Here is a 21,647-nt window from a genome sequence, read left to right as displayed (position 1 = left end):
CCACCTTTCCAGCCTCTCCATGTTCTATAGATTTTGTGGCCACAATTACAAGAGAAGCAATACTCTTTCTAAAATATTATTAGTGCTCTCTAGCAGCCAACCCCATATACTTCCTGGTTTATCAAGCCTGGTTGCTCAGCAATCAGCTTTTGGCCCAGATGTTGCCGACTGAAAAAATGCAGCAAAGACTGTGCTTTCTGTTTTGTAAGCTGACAAAGACTTTTTTAAGAGGAAAGTTTGGGCAAATAATTAAGGAAAAGGAAAAAAAAAGCTAGATGTATTTTGGAAATTGATTGCTAAAAGAAAACAGTTCTTGTTTTGATATCATACCTGAACAGGTAAGGAAGCTGGAATTCCTCTTGCTGCAGTTTATTTCTAAAACAGCAGTTCACCTATATTTTGATGCATTTTAAGATCTGCCACCGGTGGCTCAGTGGGTTAGGACACTGAGCTTGTTGATCAGAAGGTTGGCAGTTTGACGGGTCGAATCCCGAGCGCCTGTTACTCATCCCAGCTTCTGCCAACCTAGTAGTTCGAAAGCACATAAAATGCAAGTAGAAAAATAGGGACCACTACGGTGGGAAGGTAACAGCGTTCCGTGCGCCTTTGGTGTCTAGTCATGCTGGCCACATGACCATGGAGACGTCCTTGGACAAGTGCTGGCTCTTCGGCTTTGAAACGGAGATGAGCACCGGCCCCTAGAGTCGGAAACGACTAGCACACATGAACAGGGGAACCTTTACCTTTACCTAAGATCTGCCACCGGACTTTAATATTTATGAAACGTAATTTCATCAGTAATGAATAGTGAAACAGCAGTGATTACAAAGCCATTTTCTAGTCCAGGATATATGACTAAAGAATTATAGCAAAACTTACTGGTGATCTTGAAATAATATGGCTGCCTTCCCAAAAAGATTCTGGGAGATGGTTTACCCCACTACACTGGAAATTTATATGAAACCTTAAGAGATTTTCTTCCTTTTCCTATACCCAGTTTTGGGCTAGAACCTATCACCCTGTGTAAATTTTTAGATTCTTTCAAAGACAAGCTGCCTTTTTCTTCACTGCAAATTGTATATGATAGTGCACAATCACTGCCTTTATAGACATGCTATATATCTTAAGGCAACTCATGTTTTCCATCTGAGCTTCCTCTGTCTAGCACCAAAATATATTCTTCTGGAAAATACCCTAGGGCTATACTTGGTCTGATTATGTGTTTTAATCCGTGTATGCCACTCAGAGTCACTGTTGTGAGACGCGAGGCCATATAAATTATTTAAATATAAACAAACAAATCAGAGATGCACATTCCAAGAGAAATATATGTAAATGTGTGTTATTCATACATATGCAGAAATAATATTTGTAACTATTACAACTCTTGGAAGTTGTTTTGTGCAGCTCTCTTTCCCTACAAGCCCATTTTAATTTGAGCTACTAGAATCTATTGTTTTAACAAGGTACATATGAGAATTATATTATTTTATCAAACCAGATAATATCCTATTTACCAATGTAAGGGGTGGTCTGTGGGTCTTGGTGGCTACTCGAATTGACACACATTACACTCTTCCTTAGGGACGCGGTGGCTCAGTGGGTTAGGACGCTGAGCTTGTGATCAGAAGGTCGGCAGTTTGGCGGGTCGAATCCCGAGTGCCGCGTAACAGAGTGAGCGCCTGTTACTCGTCCCAGCTTCTGCCAACCTAGCAGTTCGAAAGCACGTAAAAATGCAAGTAGAAAAATAGGGACCCCTACGGTGGGAAGGTAACAGCGTTCTGTGCGTCTTTGGCGTCTAGTCATGCTGGCCACATGACCACGGAGACGTCCTTGGACAAGCGCTGGCTCTTCGGCTTTGAAACGGAGATGAGCACCGGCCCCTAGAGTCGGAAACGACTAGCACGCATATGGGGGGGAACCTTTACCTTTACCTTTTTACACTCTTCCTTATATGTATATTTTTTAAAAAACAGAACATCCCATACTAGGAACATCATATGTGTGGGCAGACTATGCTGCTTTCCCACATGGATTCTGATTTGAAGGAATCCAGAGCTTTTGAAGTTGCCAGCCCTATACATGGGATATGAGAAATTCTATTTTCACTCATACCACAGTGAGAGATTAGCAGCTTGAAATCACTTTGACAGTTTGTTACTCTATTGCATACTGCAGGGAATTTTAATTCCAACCTGTGAAATTGTAATTGCTTCTCAAACAGGACAGAGGAATTCTGGGTAATGGCTCCATCTAAGCTCAATATCAGAATTGCCAGTTGCTGCCAGTTTAAATATTACTTGCTGTAATTCAAATATAACTTCAGCTTTCTAGGAGTTTGGACTGGGACTGAAACAAACAGGAATTGTCAGATGTCCTGAAAACTACAGGCCGAAATGTGACAGAGGTGGCTGAGCTCAGAAGGTACACAACTCACAGGTTGTTATAAACAACACTCAGTCTGAATCAATCTTAAAGTATGACTTTAAATGTCCTTCACTGTATGCATAAAATATAAATACAGATTAGGTAATTTTAAAGCAGAATAATAAGATTTTATCATGTACATTTGAAGGGCAAATTAATTTGGCACTTTTATTCTTTTCTACAGCTCTCTTTTAAGGTAAATGGAGGATATTTTTTTTATATTTTCTGTAATTTTAGATTATTCAGTATGGAATGTATTAGTACATAATCTCACAAAAATGAAGAATAGACTAAATAAACAGAATTACTAGCTCCTCGTTACTGTCTTTTAGTGAACCCTTTCTCAAGTCTAGGCTAGGAATGATCTCACGCTCGTTGAATTTCCTAGAGAGAATAGTTTAAAATTTCCGTCCTCCCCACTTGTCTGCTCTGACTTACTGCCAAATGTTTTGAAGGGCCATGCGACCACAAAATAATCTCAGCAGGTAAGTAAAAGCAGATGCTCTGGCTCCTGTCCTGAAAACACTCTATGGTTGCTGGCTTCCTCAAAGGGTCAATTCCCATGAAACTCCTGGGACCATAAAGTCTACCCAGTATAGAACTAAGAACGTTGGCCTTCCTTGCAAAAACGGGGCCTTTCCCTTAATTGGCAGTGGTTTACAACTTTAGAATATCTGAAGCAGGCTACAAAAGTGGGGAGAGGTCCTGAGATGTTTGTCAATATGGTGACCTGCACTACCTTCTTTGAAGCAATGCTTTTTCAAATGTGTTGGACAATAAAAGATGACAACATTCCTCCTCCGTGGCTGTAGGAGGAAGAGAGGGATTCTCTTATGGTAAGGGAGCCTTCTACAGAAATAAGTCCAGAATGTTTTATTGCCTGGAATGTGTATAAACTGTAGTAAATGAAATTGATTACATTTTTGCTTAAAGAAGCTTATATGAATCAACCAGGCATTGATCATGGAAGATGAAGAACACTCAAAGTGAAAAGGAAAACATTAAAGTTTTTAAATATTGAGTGAGTCAACTACTTTGTGTCTCTGTGTATTTAAATACCTATCAGACAACAGTTTTGCTGTTGGTTTGGATCATGGGTGTTCCTATGATTATAAAGATTATGTATAAGTTTAGTGGCCTGACGATTTTGAGCTGATTATTTCCATTACCGAACAAAGAGTGACTCAAGGTGCTTTAAAGATTCTTTTTAATAAGGCCTCAGGTAAGCACAATAAAAAGGAATTAGCTGTTATTTAAGAAATATAGTTGTAACTTTCTAAAAACCTTCAGGTGCTTAAGGAAATGAAGTTATTTTATGAAAAAATGAGGTGTTGAAATCTTGATTAAAAAAAAACAACAACCCAAAGAATTTCTACCAGTTCAGGAAAGCTTTATATAGATTCTGATTATCAAACATTAGATTCTGAAGTTCTCAACAGGCAAGCTGTTATCTATTGATGGAATAACCATTTGGCACAGTTTTCTATTTAAATGTCTCCATAGTAAAAGGCAGTAAGAACTGCTAGAAGAGCCACACTTAGTGACAGCATCTTCAGCAGTTTTCCCTCGTGTTGCCAAGGCAACTGCATCACCATCCAGTGGCTCAATTGTACGATTTGCCGCTCAACAGATGGACAGGCTTTTGATTCTGAGTCATTCTCCAGTGCATGTCTGAACTCCTGTGGAGAAATGCAGAAATTAAATTGAGAAAAACTGCCGAGAACATTTGGCACGTATCAAGCACAAAGGATATTTTACATTAAGTCTGAATAAGCTAATCCTTCTTTCATCTTACTATAAGTGGAAAAACTTGATTAATCTCTTCAAAGACATCAACTGCTAAAACAATACAGCTATCATCAGCTAGAGACCTCAAATCCGACTGTTTTAAATCATGTCAATTCATTCGTTTTTAGCGTCGTTACAAGACCAAAGTCAATGCTAAAGTGAATCAGCAGCATTGCTGTCACTTACACAGTACCGCACAACCGAGTCTGATCATTATTTCTGTCCCACAGTATGTCAGCTCAGCGTGTCCCAATATTCTCTCTACAGTTCTTTCCTCCTCTCTCTCAGGAGGAAACTTCACTGAAACATTCATTTTACTGATTGGATTTGAGAACCACAATGTGATGATGATGTGTATTTATTCACTATGTATGAATATTGGAGCATATAGATGGGGAAGCTGAGGCTAGATGCAATTTCCCAGTACCAGAATTTTAAAAGTATGTTATTGGATACCTGTGCATACTTTTTCAGAAAGAAAGTGATGTGCATGAGGTGCTCAGAATCCACCACTGCTTCATCTGATACAGACCTGAGCTGTGATAATATTTTAGCAACAAATCCTTCTTGGTGAAATTTCAATCCCTCCATTTGCTAGCTTGACCAGACTATCAAAGTGAGACCAGAGTTTTCTACCGTCTCAGTCTGGTTTATATTTCCTTTTCTTTGTGGATCCACCCGATTCTCCTATGATGCCCAAACATTTAGTCAGCTCTTTAATGCTTATGTTGTTTCTCAGCCCTTCCTTGGATGGATTTCTTTTACTTGAACTGGCCCCTTTTCAGCCTTAGCTACTACATAATTTTGCTTTCTGTATCCCAGCTAAACTACTTTATGTGATTTCTGCTGAGTGTACAATTCAATATCAGCCTCAGGTTCTGCAGATATTCTCCATATCTCTTGAACGGCCTACAGCCCAGAGAAGGTAGCTGTTCTTTCACCTACTATAAAGGTTATTTTGTTTCTCCAATTGGAGTTTACTTGAATGAAATAATAGATCTCGTTGATAATTTCCAGCAAGAGGAATTGGTAGGGTACTGCATGCACAGGGGCATCATACCAGATCTCTATCTCACTATGTCCTCTTGAAAATAAGTCATGTACAAAGATACTATTAAGCAGAAACAATGGACGATAGCAGTTCTACTTCAAACAGGATACAAGAAGGTTGTCAAGGTTGTCTCAGTGCATGGAGTAGCTAGCAGAGCAACACTACTCAATATGGCTCCTCACTAGACAAAGGGCAAGGCCTAAGTAATTGCAGCCAACTGTCTGCAGAAAAAATGTATGTAACTCTTTTGCCTTCAGTCTTTGTTGGAAACAACTGTTCAAAATTCCAGCTCATGACTCTTGTTCCTGTTTTTCCATGTTCTTGAATCATTGACTATTGGACCGGCTGAATACCCAACTTGGCTCTTTGACTCCTAGAATGAATTTGGAGTATTCTATTTCTATTTCAAATGGACTTATTTAAGCAAGCACTCTTTGCACAGACTTTGATTTACAATCTTACCTACTGTTATCTGTTGGTTTAAATAAATACTTCAATTCCTTGGTAGCTGCATCTGCGTGCATGAGTCTGCAATCCGAGACAGAACACCACCCACCATGGCAGGTAAGCAATGGAGCAGTTGTGCAGCATCAACAGAAGACAAAGTGCAATACCTCACCTAGACCCTGGCCCTAGTGGAGTAGTGCATGCCTTGCTCAACAGGCTATGGCTAGTGGCGCAATCCCCTTTATATGGGGTTACCTTTGAAAAGTGTCTGGAATTCCAAATGAGGCAAGATGTGATAGACAGGATGCTAATTGGCACAAGGTGTATGGATATATATATGGTATATCGACGCGGTGGCTCAGCTTGTCGATCAGAAGGTCGGCAGTTTGGCGGGTCGAATCCCGAGTGCCACGTAACAGAGCAAGCGCCTGTTACTCATCCCAGCTTCTGCCAACCTAGCAGTTCGAAAGCACGTAAAAATGCAAGTAGAAAAATAGGGACCACTCCGGTGGGAAGGTAACAGTGTTCCGTGCGCCTTTGGCGTCTAGTCATGCCGGCCACATGACCACGGAGACGTCCTCGGACAAGCGCTGGCTCTTCGGCTTTGAAACGGAGATGAGCACCGGCCCCTAGAGTTGGAAACGACTAGCATGCATGTGCGGGGGAACCTTTACTTTACCTTTATATGGATCACAAGATGCTGAACTGACAGGTCTGCTATGCCAACCATTTACTTATAGGGCACAATTTAAGTTACTAGGATTGACCATTACAAAGTAAAAAGCTGACAAATTGCCTGCCCTTTACTGAGATTAGCCAGAAAAGCTTTCTGAAAATGCCTCTTGTATGAGAAACCTGGCTGTCTCCTCTCTCTCTCTCTCTCTCTCTCTCTCTCTCTCTCTCTCTCTCTCTCTGTGTGTGTGTGTGTGTGTGTGTGTGAGAGAGAGAGAGAGAGAAGGGGGGGGCTTCTCTTGCATGGCTCCCAGCTATGGCATACCTGCTCCAATGAGGTGCAATGGGTCTCTCCCTCCCCTCCTCAGAATTTAGGAAACCAGCAAAAGCCATCTCTTTTGTCAATATTTTAAAGTGGAAGTTATTCTAATGATACCGATTCTGTACTGATTTTGTTTTTTGTTTTTTTCATTGTTGTAAGATGAATTAAATGTTTATAAAGAGAAAGATCGGGTACATTCAGTAATAACAACAACAACAACAACAACAATAATAAAAACTAGAGTGAAATCACAGAAGAGCTCTGACCACCCGGTCATAATGGCCCCTTGTCCTTACAGCTGAAGGGTAGTTATGCCCTAGGCCCTTTCCTTAAGAATCTGTAACAACTAATCTAACCCAGAAAGCAATCTCCATATCCATTTCTATCTAGCTTGGAACAGTATTAATAGAAAACTAAAAGATCATCCATGAATGGGCCTGCACCAAGAAACAACAACAACAACAACAACAACAACAAGCAAAATGACTGAACTCACAAGGAAGGACTGCTAAAAAGTGTTTGGCCAAAGAATGGCAAGCTTGATGAGGAAGGATATAAGCTGAATTTTCTGGAGTTTCGAGACAAGAACCCCGAAGAAAGAATCCTAGACAAAGGAATGGAGAAGGAAGTGAAAATGTTCCTTTAATGGGGCCTATTAAATCAGTAAAAAATGAGGAAGGACATAGGTTCATGGCCTTTGCTATCTATACAATGATTGACTATAGGAAATAAACAAGTGAATTCTTAGTATAGGAAGGCAAATATGATTTAATAGGTATAGCAGAAACCTGGGACTCCTATAACTGGAATACAGAAACTGAAGGATTTAAACAGGAACAAAAGAAAAGAAGGAGTTTGAGTGAAACTTCACTTCTAATAGCTATATGGACATATCCACAACAAAGAAGTGATTGGTCAGTGTCCTCTTCTTCCTCCTTTATTAACTCTGATTTTTAAAAACTTTATTACCTGCTTTTTAAATTAAGACCCTTTTAGGTAGGAAGCTTGGAAAAATTTCTGTCTGAGAATTTGAGGAGCTGCTATCATTCAGAATAAAACAGCGTGGGATGGATGGATCTTAGTCCTTCAGTCATAAGCTATGAGTCTTTTAATTTTTGCGCCTAGGACTTGGGAGTTCATTAACTGAGTGGGCATTCGATTCTGGATTTTTGGCATCCACAATTTTGATACCCTTAATCTTTCCTGAATGGTGACAATCTGAATAAAGGATTGTAGTTTTGCCATCACTCATGCATAGATACAGCCTGCCTGGTTAGACTTCAGGAAAAAAAGTCCATTATATTAATTAGATCATTAGCCGAGCTGTTACAGTATTTTCAGAGGATCCCCTAGAAATCTGGCTCAAGTACCTGCTCCCCCAAATCCTGATTTTCCTTAAAATAAATTTGAAGCAACCACAGCCAACTTTAGGTTGAGGCCAAGTAAGCACTGGCCTAGGATGCCAAAGCTTATGGGATGCCAACACTGTTCCCTCTTTCCAAAGCATTATAAAAATGCAAATCTTCGAATGATGGTGCCATCATTCAATGTGGCTTTGTGATGCCATATCGCTTGAAACTGATACTGGCTGTAATGGTCAAGTTTCAACTATGTGTTTTCTGAGATGGCATCAGACATGCCGGATGCAGCCCCGACAACTGTTTGTATATCTCCCTCTTATATCTCCCTCTTATATCTCCCTGTATCGAGAGAACCACTCAACCCCCCCCCCCAGCATCTTTAGAACTCTGCTTAGCATAGGATTTGGCAAGAAAAATAGTAATTAAAGTCAGTGATGGAAATTTGGTAGGAGAGTGAGGACAGCAGAGACATCCTTTTTAAATCTCTAGGGTAACCATGATGCAAAGATTAACTACAGGAACTCAGAGAACCTATGGAACATTACTTTAAAAAGTGTGGAGAAAAAGAAACCTAACACATATCTTCATATCTACATATCATATCTACATCTACCAGTCAGAAGAAAGTATTAGAGTTCATCATACAATATTACTTAAATAGATGGTTATTTCTGTGTCATGACAGTGAGAGTAATTAAAATAAATTGCCTAATGAATCTTGAAAAATTAATAACTGGTTACAAGTATTCCATTCCCAGAGTCAAAGCTAATTAACCTTTATATGAAGAAATAAACTGGAAACTACAGAGTGTCAGTTATTAAACATTTTGCTAATTTGCAACAAAAGCTATTTCATAATAGATTTCATTTGGTAGACTGATTAAATCTGGAAGAAAAGCTTGCACATAACAGTATTCACTTGTGGCATCAGTTATTTCCTTGGATGTCTATTTAAAAAAATTTTTTTTATCGATTTACAGTATACTCTAGATTAAGTGAATGCATTTAGGTCCCTAAACTAACATTTCATAATTTCACAAGAACAAGGGTTCCATTTAGACTGCAATGATATACACATTAACAAGGAAAAATTCAGTAGTACTTATTTTTAATATATATATGTACCTTAGTTTGAAAAGAGATGTATAGAATTTCAGCAGGAGTCTTTCATTTAATATGATCATAAATCCACTCTCCTTCTTTTGACTATGAATTTTATTGTTATGTCAAAACATCACTGATTGATTAGAAAATCAAATTTCATAATATTTTGATTTGATAAAAAGCACTACTGGGTATTTTCCAAAGCATTATTAAAGAACAACAAATATATATGTCTGAGAAAAAAACCCTGTATAGCTCTGGGAAAATATAAAATCAGAACACGTGCTCAGATTTGTATTAAATTCTGGAAATGATGACTGAGAATTCAATGCACAAGCAATGTAGGCTGTGCAAAAAAAAAAAAGGAATATTCAGAAATACTGAAGTTACTCTTGTATTTTAGACCAAAGGTTAGATGAAACCATTATGGACAACTCCTTGGTTCTATAGGTACTCAGGAAAGAGTTAAATAAGACTGAACAGCAATTCCTCTGTTTCACCAAGAGAAACTTTCATCTCCTAGACTGGCAGATAGACCCCCTAGCTGTATTTTTATATGGAGATGTCATAATAATTTCAAGGCTTTAATTGGGCTGTAGAAATGCTTACAAAGTTTCACCTTTTGTTCAGGAAAATACTCAAACATAAATTACCAAAAAACAAAGAAAAGTCTTTGCAAAAAACGAACTTCTGTAACAAGTAAATAGTGTTACAACTAAGCTTGCTCAAAAAAGTGACAGAGATCAGAGAAGCATGGCTGTTATCCTGAAGTTTTTCTGCACTAGTAAAAGCCACCCTATCTTATCTATGGATAATAAATAAACCATTGCTTTATTTTCAAATAGTTTAAACTATTTGAACTATTGCATAGTTCTGGAACTGCAATCATAAACTGGCATGGTTAGGTGACATCCTGACTTATGATTGCATCATTTAGTGACAGAGTTCCTGGTCCTAATTACTGTCAGCAGTATGTATGTGTGTGTGTGTATATATATATAAAATATTTCAGAGTATATATCACGGTCATACAAATAAGCAAGCCAGCAAAACCTATACCTGAAACTGTCATGAGCTGTTGTAACTCTGTAGCACATACATTTAGATATTATTTGCTATGTTTCCTAAAACGCAATTATGAAAATATTACAATGCAGTACTTATTCTGATCTAACATTGTTTCTTCTAGTTTATGTCAATTAAAGCATATCTCATTAATACAATACTTTCTTTGCAAGATATTGAAAATAATACAAAAATCCCTATAAATATTTAGTTAGAAAAATATGGGAATATGTATAATAGAATCACAAAAATAAGAATGGCCAATTGAATCCCCAGATCAATCCAAGAATCCTTAAAAAAAAGCTTCCTCAAGCAATAATAGTAAAAATTACAGATTTCCAGATGGTAGAGAAATGCATATTAGTGTAGAGATTATTGAGTGGTTGTACTTTTAGAAAAACGAATGTCCTCTTCCACTGTTTTACGTTTCTAATAGTTTTATTGTTTTTAATGGTTATTTTATTTTTTTGGTATTAATTTCTGAATTTTTAACTTTGGAACCCGCCCAGAGTCATGATAGCGAGATGGGCAGCTATATAAATTGAATAAACAAACAAATAAATAAAATTAGTGGAGCATCCCAGAACTCTGATCACATTGTTGTAGTGACACTCATCACTAACTTCAGGCAAAAGTGTTCTGTACCAAATATAATTCCAAGATAGTCTTCAAAGGCAGCCCCATGTAAAATGCAATGCAGATTGTAGACGCAAGGACATTAATCACTAAAGAGTTGCCAAGAAAGTTTCCATTCCAAGAAAGGCTACAACTGGCTCATCAGCTGAAGCTGAGCAGAGGCTCCCCTGATTCCTTGACATGGTCTCCACTACTTCTCTAGCAATAGCATTGAGTCCAGGAGACCGTCCAAACTGTGGACCAGATACTTCAGAGGAAGTGCTAGTATTAATCGAAGAGTGGTTTTTGTGTAAACAACATCTCTATCCTACTGGGTTTAAGCTTTATTTTATTTTATTCCCACCCTTTTCCTCACAGCTTCCAAGCACCAGGTCAGGGCCTTTATTGCATCTCTGCTAAACCTAGGGATGACATTAAGCAGTTGGGTATCATCAGCATTTGATGACATTTCATCCAAAGCTAATGATAACCTCTTCCAATGGTTTTATACAGATGTTAAAGAATAGAGGGCAAACAGCTAAAGCCTGAAGCACCCCATACAGGAATGGCCACCAGCTCAAGTTCTCCTTCTTCTGCACTGCCAACTAAATAATCTCAGTAAGGAAGTTGAAGAACTACTGTAAAGCAGTAAAACTAAGTCCCAAACCTCACAAGAGGTCCAAAAATGCACCTAACTGATCTTAGTGGAGAGCCTCATTTTAAAAAAGCACAATATGATTGGAACTAGAGAAGCTTTTTCATCAGCGGTGGGATTCAGCCAGTTTGCACCGGTTCAGTAGAACCTGTAGCTAATTTTTTTTGAGTTTGGAGAACTGGCTGGAGGAGGCCTCCCAGGCCTAGAACGGCTCACCGGAAATGTGTGGATTCCACTTCCCGAAGTCTATTCTAGGCCTTGGACGCCCAGGCCTGCATCCACGCAGAGAACCAGTTGTTCAGGTATTTGAATCCCACCACTGTTCTTCATGAGTAGACACAGCATTGCCTCTTTCCAGGGACCTATCATGATGCCCTCCCAAGATAGATATTTACCAGCTTTTGAATCCAAACAGTTACGTCTTTCCTTGTTGCCCAAAAGAGCCAGGAAAGATATGGTTCCATCCACAGAAGGCCAGGCTCATGCTGCAGAAAAACCTATCCTCCTCTTCAGAATTCACAGATCCAAATGCCATCATAAGAGGTCATACCAATCACTTCATGGGACTCTGCTCATCTTGAGTTTAAACCCAAGTGAGAGCAATTCTATCAGAAAAAAACCTGTGAATAAAATCTTAAAGCTAAACTTGTTTGATTTACCATTATGTGTTAATTATATCTTCATGAGAATGCCCCAGCACATATTTTTCAAGGTATTTCTTTAAGCTTCCTATGTTCAGTATAAAAGCATATGCATATTAAAATTATAAAAGCCAAAGTATATATTGATTTGATGCAACATTTTGCATACATTGCCAAAGTCACTCAAAATGTACTTTCAAAATTACATCCTGAATTGTTTTAAAATTATAACTAATGCTTACAACTGAAGGCATCTTAAGGCTCATTTTTAATGGAACTTTTAGATTTAATGGGACAGGAGAGTCTGACATGGTCTTAAAAATATCCCATAATGATGGTATTTTAATTATTAATTTTTTTTACTAGGTAGCACGGAACGTACGTTTTTCCTTAGAAAGAAACAACTGAAAAGAGAACAGAAATGCCTCATAAATTTAATGATCCCTGGTTAGAAAGAACAAACTCATAGAAAAAGAAATATGCCAAAGAAGAAACAAGGGAGAGGGTTTGTTAATCAAATATGAGAAATGGATTATTTTTGAGGATGGAGGGGAAATTCCCAAAGACAAGGAAACTCCCCAATCACAAGGCAAGGCATTGGCAATGGTCTTTCACCTTGTTTTGGCAACAACATAGTTGAAGCATAAGGCTATGCTAATAAGGTATATTATAAATTATTAAAAACCCCAATGTACTGAATGATCAAATGCATTTCAGATTATTTTCTGAATAATTCTGATATGATATGTGCCAGTAGTACTAAACTTTTATTCACGTTTACTGTTTCATTTATGATGCACCTGACTTAAATTACAAATTACAATTTGCATGTGTTGGTCAGGTCCCAGCTTTTCATGAGTTCTTATCAACAAGCATAAGCTATATGTATCAGACAGTGTGGAAACACAAGGAGCGATACTCTGATTTGGCAGAAACCTATGCACTTGTAAATGAAAATAGAACAATTAAATGAAAAAACATAGCTTAATAAACCTCCTTGCAGCAACCATACAAACCTGAAACAGATGTGGCTGCTTTAATGAATTGCAGTCAGGTGCTGCTTTTGTGATCCCATATTTCAAAGGATCTTTTCCTAACAGAATTCAAAGCACTGCATAGCTGCAATAAGTACCTTATAGAGGGTTGCATACTATGATACTATATAATAATTAATTCCTTGTCATTTACTGTCAACATCTTTTTTCCTTTTCAGAAACTGTATCATCTAACAATAAACGATAAAGAGATACGGTAGCTAATTTTGTCCTCTGAAAAGTAATGGTTTCTTCCTCATCTGCCAGCCATCTGGTGAAACAATACATATTCCTTTCATCCATACCAATTCTAGGTATCTCTAATCAGATACCTTGTCAGTCAGTTTCCCCCCCTTCCTCACAATTTTGCCTTGTAAGGTGACCTCAATGACTCCATCTTCTTTTCCCATTGCTCCTCTTTTTTTTCTAATTTTCCTTTGACCTACATCACCCTCTACCTTTTTTTTTTACAACCTGACAATTAGCTCCTCGCCAAATTGCTTCACATCCACCCCTTGAACCTATTATTTTACCATCTTCCTCATCACTTTTCCATTTCTACATTAGATCATTTCTATTGAATGTAAACTTGCGGTATGACCCATTCAATAACCAAGAAACAAAAAATAAATATACATTTTTGACCTCTTATCTTTTCTCAATACTGTTCCAATTTCTTTCCAGCTGCTCATTCTGGCATCCTGAAGTTCACTTCTGCAGCTGCAATTTTGGCACCTCTCCAATCTGCCTTCTCCTAGTAGCACTCTACCAAGATTACTTTCACCAAAGTTATCGTTGATCCCTCCATTGTCAATCCAAAGATTTTTATTGATGTTCTTACTTTCCTCTAATTCTTTGTCTGCTTTTTTTATGCCTCTTCTTGCCTGAGCTCTCTTGGATTTGTGGGATTCAAGAATATGCTTTATCTATGTAAGTTTTTTTTCCAGATTGGAAAACCCTTCCTCTGCCAGCAAGACTTCTTAAGGATCTGTCAGGTAATTAGGAATTGTAGGGCCTGGCATCATTAAAATATTCCAGATGCCAACGGCATTGTGCTGATGGACAACTTGGCATTAAGACATTGATCAAACAACTATGAGCCCAACAGCCTCCAGCAATAGGCTATACTGATACTTCTTAAGTGCAGCATATTTCTTTATATCAAACTGTCATAAGCTCTAGAGTCTTCTAATATTTGCAAGAGGCTGAGATTCTTTCTGTGCCAGCTGGTGTGCATCTAAGCACCTGAGGGAGTAACTTGAGAATCTTTTTTAATTTCATGCTCAGTCAAGTTTAAAAGTCATTAACAGAAACTTTTACTTGAAATACCAAGTTCTGGGAATTATTGTGATAGGAAAGGAAGGTTTATCTGACCTAATCAGTACTGGAACAATCCCACAGAAATGCTACTAGTATATGTAACAAAAAGCCTTGGCCTTTGCCTATCACTGTGATTTAAACTACTGTAGCTGAGCAAATTAGAGGATCCTCAGTCCTATTTTATTGTTGAGTGATGTGATAAGTGGCCAAAATACTACATATTCTATCAGGAAGATTTTTTTCTACAATGTGTGTTTTTAGAGATAAAAAGTCTTAAAAAGTCACAATCTTCTATATTTGGTACGGCTGTGCTGAGATTTGGATTCAAAAAGCAAAATATGATTCAGAGTCTACAAGATTGTGCATACAGCATCTTATCTTTTCTTGGGTTTATGTGACTGCCCTAAGCAGCTGACATATAATCTCAGGAAAAGAAGGGTTTTGCTTAAGATTTCCAACAGATGCTTTGTTTGTTCATGCTCATGCATGCTTCAAATTAAATTTTGCCCTTCATGCCTAGCTCTATTCAAGCCTTATAAAGAACTATTTATTTAGATTTATCTAATCCATCTACACACACTTTTTCTATGAGACACTGCAGTAAAGTACTTCAGTTTAGGAAACCTGCCCTATTTATGACTCTATTCATTTTTCTGAAATCTGTGTGAGATTGTGTCTGATTGTGCACAGAATCTCCATACAACAGTTCAAAAAATGTTGTTTGACAAGAGACTGATTCATGTCACTTTTCAATGAATAATAAATATATACTGCTAACCCAAAAACAAATGGCCAAGTTCAGCCCATCTTTCTGACTTCTTTAAAATGAGCTGTATTTTAATTACTTTTTAGCACTTTTGATTTTAACATCCATTGTTCATTGTATATTGCTTTGGGTCCTTCGAATGGATGAGCGGCAGAAAAACAAAGAAATAAATGTATCATACAGAACTGCATGATATATCGTATGGCGTAGAAAGGATGATAAAAGGTAGCATTTGCTTCATACAATCAAGCAGAGCATAAACGCCTGCTGGGTGACCTTGGACCAGTCATTCTCTCTCAGCCCCACTCACCTCACAGGGTTGTGGTGGTGGTGAAAATAGGATGAAGGAGTTTGAGGTCTATTCCCCACCTTGGGTTATTTATAAAAATAAGAAAGGTGGGATATAAATACATAAATAAAAACAACAACAGACAAATCTGATGTGTGTCCAGTCAGGTGGCATCATTTGCTTTTCATCCATTTCCATACTTTCTGTAATTCTGCAACTGACTTTTTTTTAACATTTATGTCAATGTACAGATTTAACAGATATCCTTCCTCCTCAGTAGTCCATGAAACTGAGGTATCGCTCTAAGGGAAAGAAGAGAACCATGCCTCAATCTTTGCTAAAGAAGGAGCTAAGGAGTTATTGCTCCAGTGCTTGTTGTCTATTTCCACTCTATCTGTTTTCCTTTTTTGTATCATGTTGATTACTTTCAGTTTGTCGGGAGCAAGTGTCGTCTATTTTGAGGTTTTGCACAGAGCAGTTCAAAAATGTTGGGCGCTTTATAAACATTAAATACATAATAACAGCCGTATCAGTCCATGGCAGTCAACAAACATCTATGGGAAGCTGCCAAGAAGGGCATTGACAACTTCAGATTCTAGTTTAATAGAACTATTTTGAAACAAATTGGAAAGTTGAGATCCTACCCCATGTTTATAACCATTTTCCAGAAAGAGCTGAGTAGATTGCTTGCCAGAAAAATCTCTGTTATTTGAATGTATGGTGGCCATATTCCACCCATGTATACTCCATTTTATTTATTCTGCTATCTTGATATAACACCCATAAAAATATTTTTAATAAAGCATATCCCCAAAATACAGCAAGTCATTATTTATTATACTAAAAACACGGCTATAAGAACAGTTAGTTCACATTCACCACCAATGTTGTATCTGACCCATATCTGAAGTCAGAAGAGCAGCAAGCTTATGAAAGAATTCAATTAAAATTATATTTATGAACATAATTTTTATTTTGCATCAAATAAGATTATAATTTATAGAATTAAACTGACTTCTAGGAAGTTCAGTATAAGTCAAAAAGGATAGTTTGCTCTTCCCTTGTTCAGGTAATCTCCGCTTAGCAATAGTAACTGGGATCAGAATTTCTGTCACTAAGCAATGTAATTGTAAAGAACGATGTTGTGTGACTGAGTCATGTAGCGATGACAGTTGGAGAGAATAGAATAGAATAGAATAGAATAGAATAGAATAGAGCAGAGCTGGAAGGGACCTTGGAGGTCTTCTAGTCCAGCCCCCCTCAAGCGGGAGAACTTATACCATCTCAGACAAGTGACTGTCTAGCCTCTTCTTAAAAACCTCCAGTGATGGAGCACCCATGATTTCTGAAGGCAAGCTGCTCCACTGGTTAATTGTCCTCACTGTTAGGAAGTTTCTCCTTAATTCCAGGTTGCTTCTCTCTTTGGTCAGCTTCCAGCCATTGTTTCTTGTCCTGCCCTCTGTTGCTTTGGAGAATAATTTGACCCACTCTTTTTTGTGGCAGACCCTCAAATACTGGAATACTGTTATCATGTCACCCCTATTTCTTCTTTTCTTTAGACTAGCCAAACCCAAGTCCTGCAGTCGTTCTTCATATGTTTTAGTCTCCAGGCCTTGGATCATCTTAGTTGCTCTTCTCTGAACTTTTTCCAAGCTCTCAACAACTTTTTTGTAGTATGGTGACCCAAATTGGCTGCAGTATTCCAGGTGTGGTCTCACTAGGGTTTTATAAAGCGGTACTAATACTTCGTGTGATCTTGATTCTATCCCTCTGTTTGTGCAACCCAGGATTGTATTAGCTTTTTTGACTGCTGCTGCACATTGCTGGCTCATAGTCAAGTGATTGTCCACTAGGACTCTAGGGTCCCTCTCACAGTTACTGTTTTTGAGCTAGGTCTCACCTAATCTGTACTTATTATCTTTGATTTTTCCTACTTAAATGTAAAACTTTGCTTTTCTCCACATTAAAACTCATTTTGTTGGATAGGGCCCATTGTTCCAATTTGTAAGATCTTTTTGAATCCTGAGCTTGTCTTCTGGAGTGTTGGCTATTCCTGCCAGTTTAGTGTCATCTGCAAATTTGATGAGTTCTCCTTCTATTCCCTCTTCTAAGTCATTGATGAAAATATTGAAGAGTACTGGGCCTAAGATGGAGCCTTGTGGTACCCTGCTGTTTACTTCTCTCCATGTGGATGTAGTACCATTGAGGACTTTTCATAGAGTACGGTTTGTCAGCCAGCTACAAATCCATCTGGTGTCGATGTTGTCTATTCCACCTTTTTCTAGCTTACCAAGCAGTAGATTGTGGTTACTTTGTTGAATGCCTTACTGAAATCTAAGTATACTATGTCCACAGCGTTTCGCTGGTCTACTGATTTAGTCACTTTATCAAAGAATGAAATAAGATTGGTTTGGCATAATCTATTTTTAACAAACCCATGCTGGCTACTAGTTATAACTTTGTTTGCTTCTAGTTGTTTGCAGATCTGTTTTTTGATTATCTTTTCCAGGATCTTCCCAGGTATTGATGTTAGGTTGATTGGGCTGTAGTTTCCTGGGTCCATTTTCCCCCCTTTCTTAAAGATGGGAACCACATCAGCCCTTTTCCAATCCTTAGGTACTTCCCCAGTGCTCCAGGATTTTTGAAAGATATGGTGCAATGGTTCTGAGATAACATCTACCAGCTCCTTCAGAACTCTGGGATGTAATCTGTCGGGTCCTGGTGATTTACAGTATATTCATCAAGGTTTTTTACCATTTTCTTGCTTATTTTAATTTTTGTTTCTAGTTTGTCTTTTGCAGTATTTTTTTTGGTATGTTGTGCTATAATTACTTTGTGTGTGAAGACTGATGTAAAAAATAAGTTAAGCAGCTCTGCTTTCTCCCTATTGCTTGTTACTTCTTTGCTATCTTGTCTCTTTAGTGGACTTACAGTTTCCTTTTTTTGTTATTAATATGTTGAAAAAAACTTTTTTTTATTATCCTTGATTTCTGTTGCAAGTCTTTGTTCATTCTGAGCCTTTGCTTTCCTGACTTCGTCTTTGCATGTTCTGGCTGTCTGCTGATAATCAGCTGTAGTTATGTGTCCCTCTTTCCATTTTTTGTACTTGTCCTTTTTGTCTTTCAGTTTGTCTGAGAGATCTTTGTGCAGCTATGCTGGATTCTTCTTGACTTTCTTGTTTTTCTTTTTTGGTGGTATTGTGCTGGGCTGGGCTTCTATGATCATATTTTTCAGAGTTTCCCATGCTTCTTGAGTTGTTTTCCCCTTTAGGATTTTCATCCATAGAATCTTTCCTAGGTTCTCTCTGAGTTTGTTAAAATCAGCTCTTTTGAAGTTTAGGACATTGGTTGAATTATTTTCTATTGCTTGTGTTTGCATTATATTGAATTTAATAGCCCTCGATTACCATAGTTAAATGAGGACCCTGGGGGTCTGTGAACAAGGACCTCAAACAAACCTCAATCAGCTCCCCCCTGAGCTTCGGATGACCCAAGATCTCCGGTCCTTTCGCCGCGGCCTCAAAACACTCCTTTTCCACCTGGCTGACCTGGACTGACAGGCATTTTAATTATGTTTACAATTTTTAATTTATTTTTAATTTTAATTTATTGCACAGATGTCTTTAATTTTAATTTTATCTTAATTTCTGTTATATGTTATTGTTGTTAGCCGCCCTGAGTCCTTCGGGAGATAGGGTGGGATATAAGTCCCATTAATAAATAAATAAATAAATAAACACAACTTCTGATTTCATTCTGGCTTTGCCATTGATTCTATTTGTAGGAAGCTGGCAGGGAAGGTTGCAAAATGTGATCACATGACCACAAGATGCTGCAACAGTCAGAAATATGGCCAGTTGCTAAGTGCCCAGATTACAAGCACAGGACCAGAGGGCTGCTGCAATAGTCAGGACTTTGAGCACTGGTGGTAGCTAGCACTCATTCAGCATCATCACATGCCTGAATGGTTGTGGAATGAATGCTAATTAAACCGAGACCCCCCTGTATTTCAATAACAAACATACACAAATCTTTGTATTGGCTTGGGACTTTCACTCTAAAACACAGCTCTTCAAACTTGGCCCTTTTATGACTTGTGGACTTCAATTCCCAGAATTCCTCAGCCAGGCATAAAAGGGCCAAGTTTGAGGACCCCTGCTCTAAAACCTGGATATGAGTTTGGGATTTGAGCAAACTATAGTGGCTAAGATGTTTGATTAGTACTGGGGAGATCGAGGAAAACCATGGCCATCCTTAGCTATGGAAACTCACTGGGTGCTTCTGGGCCAGTCATTCTCTCAGTCCAACCTATCTAACATTGTTGTTGCTATGGAAGTGGAATTGGGGGACGCTGTCAGTGGGCTGCCCTGAACTCTTGGAGGAAAGGTAGGATATAAATGTCAGAAATAAACTGACAAATAAACAAACAGATATATTTCAAAAATGCCTGTCTTTTTCATACCGTGTCAAATTCTAATTTTTAACTAAACATTCAAACCTCCATTCAGATGTGAAAAGCAGCATTTCTCCTGTTCTCCCAACTTGAGCTGCTGAAGAGGAAGCGCTGCCAGCAATATAAGCTTATCAATATGTAACAGACAGACAGCAAGAGGCATGCCATAATTATATTTGCAAGAATGCTTTTTTAATACTCATGCATCACTAGGATTGGAAGAAGAAAAAAAAAGAATTTCTTTCTGTCTGCAGGTTAGTAACATTAAATCCTTTAAAATGTTTACTCTGGAAACAATCTATCTGTATCACATACATACAATCTCAACCACTGTAGGCAATATACGTAATTCCTAGGAGCTGAGTCTCTTGTTGCATTTACAAGCTTAGTAGGAATTCTGACAGCCGGTTCTCTCTTGTATTTCGTAATTGCTTTTGTGAAACCCTGTGTAGTTTCATAGAAACTGGTAATGCCAAAACCACCTTATCGCCGGTTCAAAGAAAGAAAACATAGGAGGGACAGTTGAAAATGACAACCATATGAGACAGGCCCAGAGTAGAAAGGAGTACAAAAACTTTTTGACCTTGACTAGTTAATGTTTTCAGATGTTATTTTTGGCTGTTACTTTCTCAGACACAGGCACCACCACAGTAGTTTGAAATACTAAAGGGATCTCTAAGGAAACGGGAGCATGAATCTAACTCCAAGGGAATTCTGAGCTATTAATCTATGCTTACAGGCTTACCAAACTTTCAGCCCCTTTGTTTATGTGCAGACATGCATGTTAAACTCTTCTGGTAAAAAAGAATCTTCCAGGAAGATAAACACATTTTTTAATGCTTAACGTACATAATAACCCTGAAGGAATGGGCAATATGTTGCTCCTACAATAGAGCTTTGGAAATTTATCTACTTCTCAGGTGCCCTTACTTTTTCAACTGCTATTTCTAAGCTGAAGATTAATAGTAACACTCTGGAAGACCAATTCCTAGCTTAGCTGTTGCTCAGCTGAGATACAAGGATGCAAGTCACATTTCACTGAGATAATTTTGAACAGGTAAATCTAAAACTTAAAATCTGCTTACAAAAAAAGATAATAGTAAGGAATACCATATGTGAAGAATAGTTTTTCCTCTTTATCAGCAAGCAGACAACTCATTGTTATATAAGAGCAGGTAGGCAAGAAATGTTCTGGGTCCTGTCCCTTAAGGAGATATGTCCGGCAGGACCCAGAAGAAGGGCCATCTTGGTGGTGGTTCCCTCCCTCTGGAACATCATCCCTACGGAAAATAGACTGCCCCCCCCTCTAACATTCTTTTGGAGGGCCCTGAAGACATGGTTCTGCCAGTGGGCCTGGGGAACCTGGAGTGGGATGGAGTCCATTAAATGGCTGGTATGGATGTATGTTATTGCCAGGGTGGGCAGATGGGGGGGAGGGTTATTTTATTATTTTAAATTGTTTTTATATTGTGGTTTTATGTCCTGTACGCTTCCTTGAGTCGCCATGTGCGAGTAGGTGGCGATATAAATTTTCTAAACAAACAAACAAATGAACACATATATTAAATAGTGATCACAGTTATTCAATTGTCACTGCTTCTGTAGCTAAAATGGCCCTTCTACATCAGGCATATCCAA

The 21,647-nt window shown here is 38.2% G+C and overlaps 1 protein-coding gene across 2 annotated transcripts in view; it reads right to left on the bottom strand.

Annotated features, from left to right (window-relative positions):
• Window positions 1-3,619: 3,619 nt before the first annotated feature.
• The window catches only part of CDKAL1 (CDKAL1 threonylcarbamoyladenosine tRNA methylthiotransferase), a 307,006-nt gene continuing 288,978 nt past the window's right edge, over window positions 3,620-21,647 (bottom strand). For both annotated transcript variants that reach the window (XM_083359500.1, XM_083359501.1), the window contains one exon: window positions 3,620-4,106. In XM_083359500.1, the coding sequence (XP_083215626.1) occupies window positions 3,915-4,106 (192 nt within the window). In that variant the 3' untranslated portion in view covers window positions 3,620-3,914. The remainder of the gene's footprint in view (window positions 4,107-21,647) is intronic.

The sequence above is a fragment of the Vipera ursinii genome, assembly GCF_947247035.1.
Source record: "Vipera ursinii genome assembly, chromosome: 3".
Taxonomy (NCBI): Eukaryota; Metazoa; Chordata; class Lepidosauria; order Squamata; family Viperidae; genus Vipera; species Vipera ursinii.
Note: the sequence above shows the minus strand (reverse complement) of the source record. Positions and strands in the feature narration are given on the sequence as shown.